Here is a 20,438-nt window from a genome sequence, read left to right as displayed (position 1 = left end):
CTGAGCTGTAAACCTTCACTAACCACCAAATTTTCCGTAACCGCTTTTGTACTTGCCGATTTTCATAGTTTCTGTGATCACAACATCTGAGTTTCAGTGCTCAAGTTTGCAGGGAATCCAGGGGCCAAAAAGAGCCTTGTTGGGCGGGTTTTACACAAATTTCGTATTTTTTCGCAGATGGCGGCGCCTTTGCCCGCTTAAATGTCAGAAATCGTCGGCCTCTCACGCTTTTCTCGGGTGATAAGCTGCGATCACCTCGAACCCACTTATTGCCATTTAATGGGGGGCTCGGGGGGAAGTACCCGAATTTTTTTGGGGAAAACTGGCTAACCCGGAGCGTGAACTGCTCAATTTCGCTTGCCAATTTGTGTCATATTGTGAGGCATGATGAAGACATTAGCGAAGGCGGGGGCTAATGCCACCTCAACCCCAACCCATCAGGCCCCCTTTCTTTGTATGTAGTATATATATATATATATCTATGTTTTTTTCTCCCCGCACTTCATTAGCGAGCAATTTAATTTGCACACACACTCAGCTCGCCAACTTTGAATACGAGTTGGTTGCAGGAAGTGGTTGCCTGGTACTCGTACTCCCCCTTATTTGCACTCCCCCTTTCGGGCCCCTCGGGCCGCCCGGTATCTGCAAGATATATCTGCGAGGATGCCACAGCTGGAGTTGTCTTCTTCGTCCGCGGCTATTTAGGCATGAGCATGGTCAACAATTGTACAGGTTTTCCGCCTTGTAACCCCGCGGTAAGCCACCTTCAAGCCGTCCGACTCTGGGTTTGTTTGTCTGTTTGCTTTTGGTTATATTTACTAATTGAATCGACACCAAAAATGTAAATGCAACAACAAACAACGCGCAAAACTGACTATGCCGCAGGACGGGGAGTCGGGGGAGGGAAGGGGCTTAGGAATTGGAAGACCAGTTCCACCTCGGGGCCAAAAGGCAGATGCGGCAGTTGCAGTTGCAGTTGCAACTGCATCGCCAGAGCCTCGCAGCCTCGCCACAGCCAAAAGTAAACAATGAGAAAATTTATGTTAGTCAAGTGCGTTTTTCAGCGGAAAATGAGAAAAAATACTCGCCAGGGTCGGTCGTATATAAAACTACCACGCGTAACGAGGTTTCACCCTCCCGAGTGCGGGGTACAGTGAAGCAAACTTGGGGGAAATACTAAAGGTAAGGGTTTGGGTTAAACATAATGACCAAATAGAAACTGCTTTGCTGCATCATATCTCATTCTGTCTTTTCTCTGGATGGTGGAATGCTAGCTCCGATTTCTGGCAGTGTACCGCAGACAGATGTCGCGATTGCGGAGGAACACTGTGAAGAGCAGAAACCGCATCCACTGGAGATAATGCCGGGCGCTGGCGGATCGCTCCGATTGGATCGGGTGCGAGCGGACGGCGAATCTTCTAACTGTTCTTCAAGTCCGACTCTTGGCCTTGGGGGGGAATATTGGGGCCGAGGCACGCAAAACAGGCATCAATCATGCGGCAACTCACCGCTGACATGGCGAGCGGATGGCGGAGCGGAGCGGGGGGCGGCGGCAATTCGAACGAGGCGACACCTTTGGAGCGGGAAACTGGTCGCTTGTCATAGGCAAATCATATCTTTCGCCCGCAGAACTCTGCAAACGAGAGACGAGTGGAGAGTCTAGAGTCTCGGTTTGGTATAACAGTTCCCCGTGGCCAGATAAGGTTCGCCTGCCTAATGAGGCGGCGGCTAATTTTGAGCCACTCTTCTCCGAGAATTCTCCGGTGGGAAGCTTTGATTCTGATTCCGCTGCCCACAGATCTCAAAACAGGAAGACGCAGCCCCGCCGCCAGTCACGCGAAATGCAAATGCAGGTTGACAGTGGCAGCTCGAGAGGAATTCCGAGCCTGGAAAGGCGTGTAAAATAGCCCCCTCCCCCTGGCGAGGGGCTCCCCCGGCTCCACCCTTTCGCTCCACGAGTTGAAGCCCCAAAAAGGGTAAAATGCCAGAGTACGGAAAATCTGCTAGAACTTGCCTTTTTTGGTCTTGAGTCGAACATTTAGCGTTTGGTTTCTTTGTCTTGTACTTTTTCCACAATGCAAAATATCACCGCGGAACTTCCTCGTCGAGTTGGTAATTACAAACATGGCCGAGTCGCCAGTGAAAATACCCAATGGAGGGGCAAGGAACAAAATGCTCTGCGATTTGAGTATAGGAACTTCTTAAGCTACCAGTTCATAAAAAATCCAGAGATAAAAAATACTTTTATGAACAGCTTCACTCTTCCTGTGATAATTGTAAATCTGTACTCAAAACTGAATAAAGATAAAGGCGTTTTCCTGAGCTAAAAAGTAGTTCTGATACTCGGGATCGAGGCCACTGTTCTCTTAAAAGAATGGTAGCTGATTCTTAGGAATAAAGCTTCTTAGCCACACTTGCGTTTCTCGCAGTGCTGCCGTGCTGAATGAATGACCGATTGACTGACTGACAGCATTTCGGAGCTCGGGAGGGCACTCAGTCACGTCATCATCATCATGGCATCCGTGGCATAGCCCTTGGCCATCGGCCAACCCAAGTCGAAGTCCGAGGCAGGGGCGGTGCAAGAAGCCACGACGATGGCGTCCCGAGCGAGCCACCACAGGCGGTTCAATCAGCAGCCCACCGGCAGCAGCAGTGAGGAAAGTGGCTCGGTATTGTCTTTCCTGCACGAGAATGTAAAACAGCAGCAAAAAGAGCTGGAATGGCAGCAAAAAGTGACGAGGGAAGAAGACGGGAAGACAGGAGAGCCGAGAGCCCAGAGCCCAGAAAATGGCTTCCAATTTCACAAGCTCGGACTCTGTTTTTGGGTCGGCTCCTAAGATCATCATCATTGGCCCTCAGCTCTCACCTCATAAACTCATAAACTCGGAATTGGGACGAGCTTGGCCAGAAGGGCGTGGCCTTGTCTTCTGGAAAGGGAGAACCATTCTCAGCTACGAATTGGCGAGCGAACTCGAAAGCCGAATCGAAAGTGAGACAGCCAGCAACTCAATTTACAGTTCTCCATTAAAATTGTTTTTACTCGTTGTATCCGTACCCTTTCAAGCCAAAGGTGGTCTCCCCCATTCTCTAAGCTAATTTATGTGAAAGTGGAAAATATTTGAAGACTGCCCAGTGACAAATGCCGTATGCTGATCGAGCGCATAAAATGCTTTTCGAAATTAATTAATGCCCGAAATTAACTGCTTGAGATTCGGATGCCGATGCCGAAACCCAAGAGCTACTGCCACGGCAGCGAGATCACTTTTACCAGTAAGTTTTGGTTTTATGGCTCCGATTCGAGATGGAAACGTGAGGCAGTTATTAACATGAGTCGTGAGTGGGTTAAACTGAGACTGATGAGTGTTTAACCAGGTCTTAACCGAGTTTATGACTCATCAGGATCACATTAAATAGTTTGGAAATATAATTGCGAGGCGAGCGGAATCCGAGGCAACTGAACGCCGCTACTAAATGAACACTGAGAGAACCCGGACTTGTTTCGGAGCAAGTTGGCCTCTATGGTGGCGGATTATTAGCCCATTATTGCATTCTAAGTTTTATATTGCTTTGCAATTAGGTAAAAATATTTGTGGCCACGATCGTCAACCGGTAATGTTTGTGCCTCACGCTACTCACGACGAGTCCCCCAAAATGCAGTCATAATCTCAGCGGCTCCTCCCCCGTTTCCAGTGATGGATTTCGGATGGGCCGCCGCTTAGAAAGCGACACCGCTGACGGTAACAGCACTTCATCAGACGACGCGCCCACACAGGCGGTGGCCGCCCACGTTCCCACTATGCGCCCAAATCCGAATCGAGTCCGTAACCGTAGCCCGTAACCCGTGGGTAACCCACTTCCCCCGGAGCTCCCGAAGTGAGCAATTACCGACAACTCATTTCACTAAACGACAAATGGTTCACCCACCACCGCGCACTCTCCTCCGCCCGGGGAGCTGTCAAAATCGCTGACAGCAGAAGTTTGCCAGAAAGCATTTCTCCGCAAGGCCCCCTGCCCCGTTGGCCCCTTTGGCCCGTAAAAAGGCCCATTAAAGCGAGATCTCCGTGATTTACTTAACCGAAAAAGAGAATGAAACAGAGGCCCCGGGAAAACAACGAACGAAGACAAAGAGACATAAACGTCCACCCACTTGTTGCTGTTAAAGTGTCGGTTACAATGGCCGCGGCCCATTGCAGTGGTAAATGGTAGCAGTGGCAGTTGCCAGTACCTTCTGGTAGTAACTGCTGGGAACCTGCTCCCCCAATCCCCAACTCCCAGCTCTCCAACTCCCCAGCTCTCCAACTCCCCCGCTCCCCCGGTAAACGGGCTGTAAATATTTGGCATTTCGAATGGGAGTGTGGAATAGAGTCGTTGCTGGGTGAGGATCACGTGTGGTTTCCCCATCTCGGAGATGTTACGGCTTCGGCAGCTCAAATTACAGTTTGCACACCTCTAGGGAACAAAGTCACGGTGACTGGGAGACGGCCACTGCGACTGTGACTGGGGAAGTGGCGGCCGACGACCAACTGGCCCTGCAATTGCACTCGGCACTTGGAGAAATAATAACCGGAAGGAGGTAATAGCCTACTCTTAAAAAATATGTACCATTTACGTAAGCTGAGATCTTCAAGAAGTATTCAGTTATGGTAGAAGTATTTTAAGCTTTGTTCCATTTGGATTTTTAGCACCTCAGATTCGATTAACTTTTTCCCTCAGTGCTTCAGGTGTGCTGCTAACTGGCACTTGGACGGAAAGATCCACCATATAAACACCCCTCGTCCCCTCCGATCTTCTTTTACTTCTTGCCTTTGAAACAGCGGATCTCCCCAGATTTCGATGTCTAACGGTGCTCGTGGTTGTTCTCCTCCGCCTTCCCAGCGTGACAGGCGACACTTTTATGTGTCACTGGGTTAGTTACGATCTCCGGGGTCCCCGAGAGAAGAAGGAGACCTCCCCGGGGCACCATTACTATTTTCGGGCAATTAAAGCCTGGCTTTCAACTATAGCGTTCTCCTCACCGAAGACCATCTGCCCCTCGGAATACCTTTTCTAATTACTCGCTCATAGTTCGGGTGCATTCTTCATCCACTCATTACACGCATATTAAAATTTATTGCAAAATTTCTATAGTCATTTCTCATAGAAGACGAGTAGCCGCCGTCCTCGCAGTAGGAGCTGCAAGGCGACCCGTCTCCTGATGAGGAGCAGCCAGTCCCCCGCCCGTCCTCCGATCCGATCCTCCGGCATTTTTCCACTGCCCATTGCTTGTGCAGTAATTAAAGCGATTCAATTTTCTGATTAGTTCGCCGTGGCCATGAACGCACTCCTCTGGGTTGCCAGGCGAGTTTTCAGGGAGTTGCCTAGAGCTGGAGATGGAGACGGAGACCAGGGAACCAGGGGAGCGCACTTTAACTGGCCACTGGACTCGCGGACTGGACCATAAAATGCAAAGAGGCAGCAGCACTTGCTGTGAGAAAATGTTGCAGCCAGCCGGCCAAGTGGTTCGGTTTTCCGTGTGGAAATTCAATTGATTTTCATGCTGAATGCACAGCTTAATGTGTACTTTAGTTGCGCTTAATTTCCATGTTAAGTGATTTCCCGAAGTTTTCTCCATTTAACTTTTATTGTTCTCCTGTGAATATATTATTTGTATGAACATTTTGTACCTGGCACTTGGGCCAGGAATTTTTTAATCTACTGCAAATTTATCACAAAACCATTAAAAGTTTAGTTTTATGAAAATAAATCTGATTTCCGACATAATGGTTGGGTATAAATACCTATCAGCAGTGTGTGGGAAAATAAGCTTTTCAAATAGCCAGTATTTCCATGAAAAGTCTCCCTTTGATCAGATTTCCTCTGAAATTCTTGCTTTCATGGCGTTTGACTGAATGACATTTTTGTGCGCTCGCCTCGTTGCATTTCAATTCACCGAAATCGCAAAATTGCTCCGATCGAGTCACCTAAAGCGGCTCCACAATTGCGTAACCCCGTCCAGAGCGGTCGACTCTTGGCTTTGCCTTTTCCGACTTCATTCAGGCTCCGTCCAAAAGCAACTCATTCATTAAAAAAACTGTGAAAAACTCAATCAATAGCAGAGATGCCGATGCGTTGCTAAATTGCCATTGCCATTTTCCCGTCCGAAAAATTGAAATGCCGATAGCTCAAATTTCCAGCGACACTTTTGGCCGCCTGAAAAGTGGATCTTGCCTCTTGGTTCATTTCCAAATTTGAGTTCGAGGCAAGCAATAAATTACGCACACTTAGCCATGGCTCGGTTTTGGAATTGGTTTCGGTTTCGGTATCGGTTTGTTTTTCTATCCCAGCAGACTAATGAGCACTTTGGCATTTGGCCTGGCCTATCGGGGTCTTTAATAAGCGCTTGACTTGGCCCACGTCCCTCCCATCGAGGAGAATTTATTCAGCAGCTTTTTGGGGCGTCCCGAAAAATGGAAAAATCCACCAATCCACCGATCCACCGATCGACAGCAGCAACGGCCCAGACAACTTTTAATAATTAATTGAAAATAATAAATTTATGACAGATTTTCGACTGGCGTTTGGCAGTCCCCCTTTTTTCCGCATGTGAGTTGGTTACTAATAATGGCTAACGGACTTTGTGGATTAACAACGAAATAGGCGAACACATTTTTAATTAAAGCATTTGTTCGATTCGGCGGGACAACCTGCTGTTTTCCACTCGATCCTGTCGGGCCTCCCATTCTAAATATCTAGTGGGAGTTCCGAATGGGGAAGAGTGGCCGCAATTTATGTGGGGGTTGTTCAACGGTTTTCCGTGCATAGATCACAGAAACGGCGAACATCCAGCAGAAATGCGGTATCTGTGCTGAGAGATCGTGGCTTGAAGTTAGCTTCATTCTGATATAAAAGCTTGCATCTAGCACGCAGTCAAACGCAATTAGCCCTTAGGCACACACTCACTCACTTTCTTTTAATATGAATAATTTCGGAGTGAAACTGGGACTTTTATTCGCTCATTTGAATACCGCTTTCCGACTCGGGCTTCTTTGTGAGTCGAGTCGTAATTTAGGTTTGATTTCGGTTTATTAATCAATAGATGAGAAACCCTAAGTCGGAATGTCCAAATGTTTCTGTTGGCATTTAGGGCCAATTAATATTCTCTCTTTCTCTCCGTCGATCTCACTGGGCTTTATCTCAACGCAATTAATAGCAGATTATGCAAATTACTTTGAGATAAATGATAATATGTTGCGTACACGTTGCCGTTTGTTTTACATTGGTGCTCACTGATCCCAGAGTTTATTGGTCAACATTTTGATTTAACATTCATTCTCTGTGTGCTGCTCTTGAGGAACAAGGCAACTTATCTGCCTCTCTGAATCTAGTGCAAAATTGAAAATTGTCTTGGGCCGCATTAGTCGATTAGGCGCGTAAATCGATAAGCGAAAAGCAATTTCCGATTGGGCTGAGTTATGTGCCCCACGATACGTATATAGTATGTGAGTTGGTTGCGGGGGGTGGAGTGCAATTTGCAAGACCAAGGTGCTAGATGACCATCATCGGCCAACTGGAAGTGGAAGTGCACCTTGGCGGGGAAAGGCAGGAGCAGCAGCTGCTGTCGAAAACCGAGGCAGGGCGAATATTATAGAATTAATTAAAGATGGTAAAGATAATTGATTAGGCACAGGCGATTAATTCATGCCTCGTTTGCCGCTCGATCAGATAGTAACGAGTGAAATGCGGCGGACTCAAGAATGCGAACGAGTCTCTTCAAATCCATTCTCCAAGGAGAGCGAATTCATTACTAGTAATATGGACTGATTAAAGCTGTTATATTACAGTAATTACAGAACTACTACTCCTATAGTTCGACGAGCAATAGGTTCGTTAGTTCACCTGCCAAACTTCGAATTCCTTGCTCGGCGGCCATCTTGTCTTGCAACTGTTTAACTATGCAGCTTCCTGTCCATTTCCCCTCCCCTCCGACTTCTTTCCGACTGGCTCATAAAATTTTGCAAATTATTTGCTGCCTTTTTGTTCTGTTTTTAGCAATCGGCAAACTCCACTGGGCGAAAGGGGGACACAGCGCTCCGAAAGTTATGAGACGCTTTGAGCAACTTGTGTGGCTCCCGGGGAAAAGACTGGGGGCCGGGGGAAATGCATTTCCATCGGCAGTGTTGTTATCTTTTTACTGCAAATTATTAGTTTTTTTTACCGCTGACGACAAAAAATGGACAGCGGCCGCCAAGAAGATAAAGAGCCGGGGGAATCGGGCCGCAGGAGCAGCCAACAAAAGAAATAAAGAGCCAAAGACGATAATTAAAACTCTAATTGTATGCGCTACCGCCGACGACTGGCCAGAGTCGTAAACTTGGCAAAAAGAAGATCCCGAGGACCCCGAGGAATCCGAGAGCGGGACCTTGCACCATGTTGCACGCTGTGAGCGGACAAACATTGTCAGCCTGTCAGGTGGCCAGATCCCAAAGATGCCGGGGCTACAAAGTAGTCAGCCCGCTCCGAGCTCGGCTTTAACCTTAATTTCAAGAAGTGCCTCAGAGAGCGCAAGCTGGCAGCCGAAAAATGAGTCAGTTAACATGGGCTTGCTTAATAGATATTTTAAGCAGTTTCTTTTTATACCTGTGAGTACTCCCAACAGACCAATTTCGAAGTTTATGCATTTTATTTACGACAAGCTGGCATCAAAAGAAACCGCAATCGACTGATTTTTAAGTAGTGAGATTGTGCCTTGTAAAAATATATTTTTATTCTGCAAACCTCCAATATATTGAAACCTATAAAATCGATGAGGCATCTTTTAATTTGAGTACTGCAAATAATAAAGTATGCATGTTTTACGATGGGAATAAAACATCCTTCGAAATGCATTTGGGCGATGGATTAGTGCTAATGGAAAACATATTCCGAAGCGGTAGTCAGTCTTGGGCCAGAATAGAAATGTCTATTTTTACCTAATCGATGTTGCTGTGGTTCGATTAGCCAAACCGCAGAATGCGTTCTGTCTGGGTCTGTCGACACCCAAGAAGAGGTTGAGGGGGCTTAAGCCGCTTTGATCTTCTGCAGCCGAGCGCAAAATCAATTCGTCTATTCCCTTCTAAGGGCACTGTTGACGCTAGTATTAATTTAAATATAACGAAGTTTTTAGAATAAGATATCAAAAGTGTCACCCCCCTTAATTTTTATTTTTAAAACTATCGATATAAGGTTGCCACTCTTACTGACTATATGATTATATGTATACCTATTCGAGAAGTCACATGAAGAACATCGACAAGAACAGACGCCAAAAGTTTTCTCTTTAATTTTGTTTAAATAAATTCATTTCAATCGCTAAAGAGTGTGTTAAATTACTAGACGAGTGGAGTGACATATATTGCGGTGGCTTATTGACCATAAGTCGGTCTTTCGAGCCCCATAACCCTACTTGGTGTAACCCTTAAACAGGTAACTGCCCCAACAAATGGTCTTTCGAGCCCCATAACCCTACTTGGTGTAACCCTTAAACAGGTAACTGCCCCAACAAATGGTCCTTCTTTGCCTCTTGGACGGCACATGGATTACATAAATCTAATGCCAAATTAACTGGAAAAAAATTGCACTACATGTGTATGTATTGCCAAGCGTAATTTTGGACATACACATGCAAAGCTTCACACATATATTTTGACGACGACTAGCTTGTGTGTGTGAATAGTGCAATTACAATCATAAATGATGCCGACGACACGCTCAAACAAACAAAATCAACCCAATACCAATCTGCCAGAGGGTATAGTAGACACGCCACGACCATGCAGTTCTGCAAAAAACCAACTGGACATGTCTAAGGTTACGGTTGTGCCACGCGCAACATCAACCCAGAATGTTCCACGTTCCACGGATTCACGTTCTAGCTACAGCCACCACTCTCAACGATCAGTCAAGGCTCAACGACTACAGCTTCAAATGGATCACCTTAAAAAACAACAACGACTACAAGTTCAACGGATGCAGCTAGAATATGAGGAAAAGCAGTTAGAACTGGAGCTAAAAATACAAATGACGGAAATCGAAGACGAACAGGATGACATCGAAAACGACCAGGATGACCTCGAAGACGACCAGGATGACAACCAAGACTACCGGAATGACAACGAAGACGACTACAATAACGGCAACAACAGCGATCGACAAGCTGCAACCAGGACACGTGAGTGGGTTAAGTCTTCTCAACAAAAGCAACCGGAAAAAGGTCAGACATACACTGATGATTTCAACTCGAACGCGATTACTAGTTTCATGGCTAGGCAAACAATTAAACAGGAGCTTCCTACATTTAGTGGTGACCCTTTAGAATGGCCAATTTTTATTGCCGAATATGAAAATAGCTCTCGAATTTTTAATTTTAGTGACTATGAAAATATTAATCGCCTACGAAGAGCACTGACAGGACGTGCCAAAGAATGTGTACAGTCACTTCTTTTAGTACCACACAATGTACATGATATAATTGGTATATTAAGAAACCGATTCGGAGATTGTAATCACATCGTAAAGGTGATGATAGATAAAATTCGAAACTTTCCTGTAATCAAAGAGGACAAATATGACAAGCTTATCACATTTTTTGATATGATTACAAATCTCATACAAACATTATTGTCTTTCAATGATATCGATCAAATTCGTAATAATTTGCTATTTGAGGAAATCCTTGAAAAGGTTCAGGTGTCTCAGCGAGTTGCTTTTATAAAACATTATCAAAAAATCAAGTCTGATGAACCAAAAATTATTGTGTTCCACGAATGGTTAGGTCAAACTATAACAGCAGCAACAGCTCTCGGATTCGGTCAAAACAGATCTAAAGACACCACATTAATAGTCTCAAATCCAGTCAAAGTGGTTGAAAAAACGAAATGTTATTGCAACTATTGTAAGTCTACTGATCATTTCATAACAGATTGTCCAAAGTTTAAAACCTTGACTGTCGACAAGCGTTGGGAACACACTTCTCATAACAAATTGTGTATTTCTTGTCTAGGTAGAAATCATGTTCTGAAAGACTGCAAACGCAAAAAGACTTGTAAAGCAGCAAACTGCAATTTCAATCACAATTTTTTATTGCATAAAGACAAGATCAACAAATCCAACACTTCTCTTGAAATACCTAAAAATCCTGACCAAGACAAACCAAAACCTGACCAAGACAAACCAAACCCTGACACGAACTACAACATTAATTTTGGAGGTAACAAAGTACTACTAAAAGTCATACCAGTTACACTTATAGGTCCACAAAAATCAATCGACACTTATGCCTTACTTGACGAAGCTTCGACAATTTCATTGATAGATGAACAACTTGCAACTGACCTGCAATTAGAGGGACCGATTAGCCCTTTAAAGATGCAGTGGACTAATAATGAAATATACGAACAAGCAAACTCAAAGGTAGTCAGTGTGGGGATCAAAGGCAAGGAACAGATGTCCAAGGTATTTACATTACGGAAAGTAAAAACGGTAGCATGCCTCAATTTACCACTGCAGACCCTCTCAACAGGCGATATGTCTCAGACATACAAGTTCTTGAAAGATTTTTCCTTTTGCTCATACTATAATGCACATCCAAAAATCTTGATCGGTCAAGACAATTGGTCGATCATTGTATCTCGCAAACTGAAATATCAATCATTTCAAGGACCCGTTGCTAGTAAAACTTTGCTAGGCTGGGTTGTTCACGGTACAGTAGGAATGATAAGGGAAATTGCGGACACAAATTATTCATTTCATGTACACGAATGCAAGGGGTGCGACAATCCAAATGATGACCTAGACATTTTACATAATTTGGTTAAATCCTATTGGTCTATTGAGAACGAATTACTGACACCTCACGACATTCCAACATCCCTTGACGACAAAAGATGTCTGGAAATTGTTAACAAGACCCTCAAACGTGTAGGTGACGGATTTCAATGTGGACTGTTTTGGAAAAGTGATGACGTTAAATTACCTGAAAGTTATAAAAATGCATATTCCAGATTATTGTTATGTGAAAGAAAAATAGACAAAAACCCGGAATATGGCAAGAAATATAACGAAACCTTAGACTCATATATACAGAAAGGATATTTAAAGAAAATTAATTTAGAAGAAAAAAATATTATCACACCTTTGACCTACTATTTACCACATTTTGGTGTTCTAAATAGCAATAAGCCAGACAAACTAAGAATAGTTTTTGACGCAGCCTCAAAAAGCCATGGTTATTGTCTTAATGATTTTCTTTTGCCAGGTCCAGACCTATACAGTCAACTGTCTTCAGTTCTGATGAACTTTCGTGAACATAAAATTGCCTTTGTCGGAGACATTAAAGAGATGTTTCTCCAAATTAAAGTACAGGAGACAGATCGTTGTGCACAGAGAATTTTATGGCGAGGAAGTAACCGACATTCCGAACCAGACGTGTACGAAATACAGGTACTATTTTTTGGCGCTAAATGTAGCCCAAGCATCGCCCAACAGGTCAGAAACAGAAATGCCTTTGAATTTAAAAATGACTACGGCCAAGCTTGTGATGATATAATAGCAAAGCATTACATGGACGACTATTTGGGTGGAGCCAACGATATTGGTTCAGCTGTAAAATTGATTAAGGACGTAATTTATGTACACAAGGCAGGTGGTTTCGACATGCGAAATTGGATTTCAAATTCTCCAGAAGTTTTAAATCAGATCACAGACAACATTCCATCAAATCAAATCAATAAAAAGAACTTAACAGAAGAGAGAGTTTTAGGACTGATTTGGGATCATAAAAAAGACGTATTTACATATAATTTAAAATTTTCTAAGTCTCAGTTTGAACTTCTTAATAACGTTAGGCGACCAACTAAGCGAGACATTTTAAAAATAACTATGACCATTTTCGATCCTTTAGGCTATCTTTCCAACATATTAATATCTAACAAAATTCTGTTACAAGCAATTTGGGATAGCGGAATTCATTGGGATGACTTTATTACAGATGAGCAGTTTGATATTTGGAAAATTTTAAGTAATAATCTAAACAAAATAAATGATATTTACATTCCCAGACAGATGACTACATTGCCCATAAACCTTTGCAATGTCCAACTTCATATATTTTGTGACGCTTCAAAATATGCATATGCCACGTGTGCATATTTACGCTTTGAATACAAAGACCAAGTCGAGTGCACTTTAATATCAGCCAAGTCCCGTGTAGCACCACTTAAACCAATGTCTATTCCAAGACTTGAATTGCAAGGATCCCTGCTAGGCGCTAGACTAAGTAAATCTATAAAAGAAACACTGAATGTGAAAATAGACGCAACCTTTATGTGGACAGATTCAGAAATTGTTTTATACTGGCTAAAAACTAGCAGCAAAAGATTTAAAACCTTTGTGGCTCAGCGATTGGGAGAAATACAAGAATTGACAAATTCCAGTGAGTGGCGACACGTACCCTCAAAAGTCAACCCTGCTGATAAAGCCACAAAGATTTCATCCTTTGACTCTTCAGCAAATGAATTATGGTTGGTAGGACCGCCATTTCTAAGAAAGACTCAGGACCAGTGGCCATTACCCAAAAAGACTCTCAGTTTAGATGACTCTGATGACAAGGACAAAGAATACGTAAATCTGACTACTGTACAAAAACACTTATTTATTTTACCTGACGTAATGAGGTTCTCCAATTGGATGCGATTTTTAAGAACGACAGCATGGATTTTGAGATATTTAACCAGACTTAGACCAAATAATAAAATCACATTTTGTAATGAGTTGACAGCCGCAGAAATTTCCAAAGCAGAAATAATAATTTTCCGAACCGTTCAACAAGATGCACACCATCAGGAAATTGAAAATATAAAACGAAATAAACCAGTGTCACCTTCTAGCGGTTTGAATTGTTTACCATTGTTTTTGTGTAGTGATGATTTGTTAAGACTAAGAGGAAGGCTAAATAACTTACGCGACCAAGAGATGAGTGTTGATTCAAAAAACCCTATTATTCTTTGTAAAGATCATCCTATTACGAAATTACTTGTTCATTACTATCACGTACAAAATTGCCATATAGGTACAGAAACTGTAATTGCCAATATCCGTCAAAGATTTTGGATTACAAAATGTAGAAATACGGTCAAAAATGTCATCCGAAATTGCCAGCACTGTAAAAACAGAAAAGCGAAGCCACAAGCTCCTTTGATGGGTCAACTGCCAACTTGTCGTGTAGTGCCCACGGAGAGAGCATTTTTGAAAGTAGGAATTGACTATTTTGGGCCAATTGAAATAACTCAAAACAGAAGTCATATTAAACGGTACGGAGTAATTTTCACATGCATGACAACACGAGCAGTCCATCTTGAGATTGCAGAGGATCTTTCTTGTAATGCATTCATGCATGTCTTCAGGCAATTTGGTTGTAGAAGAGGATTTCCGACAGAACTATACTCGGACAACGGAACCAATTTTAGGCGAGCAGACAAAGATATTAGAGAAATTATGGAAGAATGGTCAAATGACAAACTTACTCAGTTTTTAACAACAAAAGGTTGCAACTGGTATTTTAATCCACCCTTATCTCCTCACATGGGAGGAGCCTGGGAAAGACTCATACAGTCAGTTAAAAAATATTTGTTAGTTTTATTAAAAGAAAGATATCCTAGAGAGTATACTTTAAAAACTTTATTTTGTGAAATCGAATTTATGATGAATAGTAGACCACTTTTGTTTATTCCTTCTGACTCTCTATCTGAACCATTGACGCCAAACGATTTGTTAATTGGACCCAACTATCGAGAATCCTTTTACACCGATACCATTGACAGTGATTTAAGATTATTAAATATGTGGAAGGCATCCCAACGACTTGCTGATATATTTTGGTTAAAATGGAAAAAAGAATATAGACAATTCCTTATTTGTAGTCGTAAGTGGACAAAAGACAATAGTGCCTTAAAAGAAAATGATATAGTATTAATTATGGAACCTGATTTACCCAGAAATGTTTGGCCAAAAGGAAAGATTGTCAAAACCTATCCATCAAAGGATGGTCGAGTACGTATAGTTGATGTAAGAATTAAAGATAATATTTATAAGAGACCTACTGTAAAACTAATTAGACTAGATGTAAAACCGAAAGATTTGTAAACTCTAAGTATTGCCGTCGTTTATATGATCCACGACACCAATACTTGGGAGGAGGATGTTGACGCTAGTATTAATTTAAATATAACGAAGTTTTTAGAATAAGATATCAAAAGTGTCACCCCCCTTAATTTTTATTTTTAAAACTATCGATATAAGGTTGCCACTCTTACTGACTATATGATTATATGTATACCTATTCGAGAAGTCACATGAAGAACATCGACAAGAACAGACGCCAAAAGTTTTCTCTTTAATTTTGTTTAAATAAATTCATTTCAATCGCTAAAGAGTGTGTTAAATTACTAGACGAGTGGAGTGACATATATTGCGGTGGCTTATTGACCATAAGTCGGTCTTTCGAGCCCCATAACCCTACTTGGTGTAACCCTTAAACAGGTAACTGCCCCAACAGGCACTCGGTGGAGCCCTTGGTGGGGAGAAGGGGCGAAGGGGATGAGGTGGATGAGGTGGACAAGGGGGGAGCTCCGCAGCCACTTGTCTCGTTTAGCATTACATGCAAGCTCACATTGTGAGTTTCGCGGTTAGCTCTGCGATGCGAGCACTTTTGGTTTCGACGCCCTGGGTTTCTTCGCCGCTCGACACTGGATCGTCTGGCCTTATTTCCGAATCCGTATTCGAATCTGAATCCGAATCGAGAATGGAGAAACCCGATGCTGTCTGGGGCAGACAAGTGGAACGGTCTCCGAGTCTTGAAGTCGGACAAAAGCCCCGATTGATGGACACAATCGCAGACGGCGGGTGAAATTCCCCTGGCTCTAATTACGACCTCAAATTGTCTTGTTTCGCATCGTGTTTGATTATATTTTTTGGCCGGCCATTTGTACCCACACAATCGGCTGGCCGGAGAAGAACCCGTCATTATGGCGGCCGAATTTCTCTACTTTGCGGAGATAAAATAATAATTATATCGCTCGCCCTCGGTTTGTTCTCGGGGCCCTCGTCTTTTGGGCTCCCCAATCCGGGGTAATTTCAGCTTTAATGCCCTGCGCCTTCCTGCATTTGTTTACAGCATGATTATTGCGTTGATGAAGCTAATTATATGGTGCAAGAGGAGACGCCGCAGTGGGAAAGAAGTTGCCCCGAGGGGAGCTGAAACGAGGTTGTCAGGCGATTTGAAATACGAGGCAGACGATTGCATAACCTCGCAGCGGGAGAGCGGGAGAACCGGAGAACGGGATGCCCATCCCCGATCCGCGATCGGATCACACGTATATATCTATCCGCTGTCCAGTTGCGTTTCCATATGCACCGATCGAGACGGGCGATAGAAAACGAGCCACAACTCTATCGATGGCAATCGATGTCACATTTAATTCATTGTTATGGCCATCATAAATCTACCCCACAGGGGCGTGGGTTTCCAGGGGGATCGCGCCGCTGCTATTGCTGCTATTATGGCCGGCCTTAATAAAAATGTCAACGCAGCCATAAAGCGGGCCGGCGGCCGAGCCCCGTTGCCAGTGCAACTGCCATTGGGGCAGCTCTATTTCCCTCCTCCGGTCTCGAATTCCAGCCTGCTATCTCGGGTGGATCTCGGGTGGATCTCGCAGGCAACCCGGTCCTCCCGCCATCCGCTGTCATTAGCAGAGTTTAAGGTGCACATAAAAGCTCACGCACAGATGCGTTTCGACTCTCTGCCTGGTGAAGTGTGTGCAACCAGCTGTGGCATTGGATTTAGTGCACCGGGAAAAAGGGGAGCGTTGGTAGTTATTGGTGACTCATATCTGAATTTTACATTACACAGATGAGCAGTTTCTCCCAGTGCAGTAACCTGACCAAATCCGATTCCCCTCCCTCTTGCCCGATAAAGTCCGAATAAGTCCCTAATCTCCTCAGGAGAGTTAATTCCTCGCTGGTTTCCAGCCCCTAGAATCTCGGATAAGCTGCATGCAGATGGGCTGGCGGTGCATCCCGTGGAGGGAAAGAGGGTGAGAGGGTGGGCTGGTGGACTGGTGACCCCGGTCGAACCGCTTTTGAGTGACGTGCCACAGCGAGTGAACATGGCACTAATATGGCTGCAGGGGGCGTGGCCGATCTGATTCAGTTTCTGCGGCAGTGGCTGCCTCTTCTGATCCGCTGATGCTCTTGAGTTTCGTGTCGGCATCGTTAGCTCACATCATTTGTTTGACATGTTGCTTTGTGTGTTGACAAACGTCTTGACAGGCGACAGGCAGCCACAGAACAACAAACAACGGCCAGCGAGCAACAAACAAGCAACAAGCAACAAAGGCAGCCAGCTGAATACCAAACAAAGGGGCGGATAAAGAAGAATTACAGTCACCCAATACTCACGCCTAGTTGAGCAATTCATATGGATTCATCGCCAGCGTGGACTTACCTGCAATGAGAGAAAAAAAGAGGTTAGGAGATGTAAATACATTTTGATATGTTCCTATGTTCATATATTTAATGGATTTCAAACCGTAGAATGTTTCTGAACTGCATGGATTGAAAGAGAAGACACAACCCGAAGTGGTTTTATGGTGACACTTACACCCCACTCGATACCGATCCGAAGAGGCACTTTTATCACATAAACACCATAAACCCCGATGCTCTGCGTCTCCCCAAGAACGCTTCTCTGATCCCCGGCAGCATTTGGCACTCGTTCCGCCGGGTCCTTGTGCTCACGCTTTTCTCCGGCAACAATGTTGCCAAGGCGTGCGCGCAACAAATCAAATGCTGACCATGCATTGCCTTCCACAACAACAACTCCGCACCAGGCAGCCAACAATGTACAACATTTATGAGCAGCGCCAGCTGGACTCAGTCCCAGTCCCAGTCCGGACCCCCTTCCCCGTTTCTGGACCCACCTGGGCAGGTATTTCCCTCGGCTGACAACGGTGAGCAACTCATGCGAGCAACTCGAGCAGCGGGAAAGGGGCGAGGACGGGGAAGTGGCAAGCAAATGCGAGAAATGCAACAAAATTAACATCATCAGACAGAAATAATCTATAATGAACATAAATCTCCTTTCAGCAGAAAGAGGCGACATCGGGAGGGCAAAAGCATGCTGACTTCTTTGAGGAAGTACAAATTTACGCTTGGTGTTGAAATGAAATGCTAGAACCCAGAACTCCGGGGCACTGAGAGAAATGTTGGCAGTGAATGGAGATAGATCACACGGAATGTGAGACCTCAGCTCGTAGATCCTACTGAAACAAGTGATGCGACGTCCAATGAAGCCACATCCCAAATTGGGTTCCTCGAACTCTTGTGGATTTGGAGATCCAGCTCGACTTCTCGCACTGCACTCTCGGTTGAATCAGCATCCCCAACTTGCTGCCCCACTCATCCACTCATCCCCTCACCCGATCCTTCCCACTGTGCACGTGTGTGCCGCTCTTCTTGGCCATCTTGCGCTGCTCTTGGCCAAGAACACTCCGGCATCTTCAGCTGCGTCGTGTTGTTGTTCGCGCTTGTTCGTTGTCGAGGCAGCCGCCGCCGAAGAAGAAGAAATATTTTAGAAATTTATGCGTTTCTGATAAATAGAGGAAATGTCTGCGGCGCGGCAAGAAGACGATGGCAGCCACAGCTACACAACTCCAGAGCTCCACAGCCAAGAGCTACACAGGTACAGCAGCAAAGAAGCGCGGACAGAAGGACGGAGCAAATTATTAGAAATATGCGAGTTTAATAACCAACTCGGGCGATCTCCGCTGCCCGCTCGCTGCTCAAAATTTATTAAGTTGTCAACTGGCAAAAATGTTGTCAATTTCTGCTCGTCGCTGCTATTCAGAGAAAGAGTTAAGTCCGACTCGCAACGAAGCGCCGCTGGTGGCCCGATTGCGATTACTCCACCCATTTTCCAGTCATCTTTCTCCACACACATTTTCCCCGTCCACTTGGCATTAGGTATTCCTCTCACTCGCCCAGTAAGTTGCGTTTAATGAACTTAAGCCACTGTCAACAACTGTGATTTGCTGCTCCCTGGCTGATTCCCTCCGGTGGGGATTAGGCCCCTCTTAATTTGCATACTTAATTTGCTTCATTTCTGCGTTTCGCCAAAAAGAGCTGCGACTTGAAACGATGTTTCCGTTTTCCATTTTTGTGAGGCTCTATATTATACGTTCCTATAACTACCTCCAGAATGGCGATTTAAGGGTAAGCAAACGCGGCTAGATCCACCCACTAGAAACCAGCCGCAGATCCAATAGTTGCGCTCTTTAGGAAGCTCAATTTCAGGCTCTTTAGTAAGACGATGGCTTCGCAAACAAAACGCGATGGAAGACGACTTTCCTGAGCAAAGAACTTGCAAAGAGCCTCAGTGTTTGCGAACCTCTTGATTTACACTGGCGAAAACCTCGACTTTTGTCGTTCCTCCTTATTAAACTTAAGTGAAAATTGTGCGTAATTAAATGGCTTTTAAAAGGGTCGCAATGCAATGGCATTCTTCATCCGAATGTTTAACCTTCGGCACAATGGTTTTTTCAGCTAAACCGCAAAGGGAAACAGATACAACAAGCTGGAAACAAAAAGAGCGAATTGAAAACCGACAAGACTCGGCTCCGAATGCTCCAGAGAGTTCCCACTTTCGGTTTCAGGCCTCGTTGCAGCCACCTAAAAATAGCCAGAAAGCCAAGTGAGCCACTTAGGATCGGCGGCTCTGCGGTTCTGCGGTTGTGCCACCAGGAGCTCCTCCGCGACTCCGCGCCTCCTCTGATTCCCATTCCCATTCCGATTCCAATTCTGATTCCCCGACCGGAGCTCATCCCCAGCGACGTCGATTGTGTTTCGCTTTTTCTGAGCGAGCGGCTTTCTGCCCGAACCTTTTTAATTGTCGACAATGTTTGTGGCAAGTTTTTAATGAAATTCGCTGCCCGGCCGTTGCTGATTTTTTATGTCTGCGGCTTGGTTTTGTGACATTGCAGCGTGTCCTCCAAATAATTCATTAACACTCTGTCTTGTTAAATTTAAATTGGGATCGGCTGCCCCACAGCCCCCGCACCCCTCTTCCTTTTGATTTTGGCTCGTATTTGTTCCTTTGGAAGTGAAACGAAAGTAAGGACTTTGTTGGGAGCTCTTTAACGAAGAAAATCTCTTAATCCGCCAGTCCCAAGTATATAGAATTTCAAACATGCCAACAACGATACACTTTCCTGTCCATCAACCTGCGACCCTCTCTTCCGCCCCGGCTTTCTCCTCTGTTCGCCTGGTCCCCGTTCTTCCGAAGAAAGAACAGAACAGAAAGAGCGGCGGGGGAAGACGGGGGTCAGAAGACAGGAGACAGAAGAGAGAACCCGCCAGAGGTAACTTGATAC

The 20,438-nt window shown here is 44.5% G+C and overlaps 2 protein-coding genes across 2 annotated transcripts in view; one reads left to right on the top strand and one right to left on the bottom strand.

Annotated features, from left to right (window-relative positions):
- LOC108091490 (protein dachsous) overlaps positions 1 to 20,438 on the bottom strand; it is a 73,374-nt gene that overhangs the window by 33,765 nt on the left and 19,171 nt on the right. The gene's annotated exons all lie outside the window — the stretch shown is intronic.
- On the top strand, positions 3,786 to 17,660 carry LOC122320026. The gene is made up of 2 exons (XM_043207967.1): positions 3,786 to 17,547; positions 17,605 to 17,660. Exon 1 carries the CDS (start codon positions 9,709 to 9,711, stop codon positions 15,154 to 15,156), a length of 5,448 nt encoding a protein of 1,815 aa, XP_043063902.1. The 5' UTR covers positions 3,786 to 9,708; the 3' UTR covers positions 15,157 to 17,547; positions 17,605 to 17,660.

This window comes from Drosophila ficusphila, unplaced genomic scaffold, assembly GCF_018152265.1.
Source record: "Drosophila ficusphila isolate 14025-0441.05 unplaced genomic scaffold, ASM1815226v1 contig_412, whole genome shotgun sequence".
Taxonomy (NCBI): domain Eukaryota; kingdom Metazoa; phylum Arthropoda; class Insecta; order Diptera; family Drosophilidae; genus Drosophila; species Drosophila ficusphila.
The sequence above is the reverse complement of the archived record's forward strand: the minus strand, read 5'-3'. Positions and strand labels throughout refer to the sequence as shown.

Bases quoted from the DNA above. Each gene is read 5' to 3' on its own strand.
- LOC122320026 (XM_043207967.1), top strand. From the start codon at position 9,709: ATGATGCCGACGACACGCTCAAACAAACAAAATCAACCCAATACCAAT.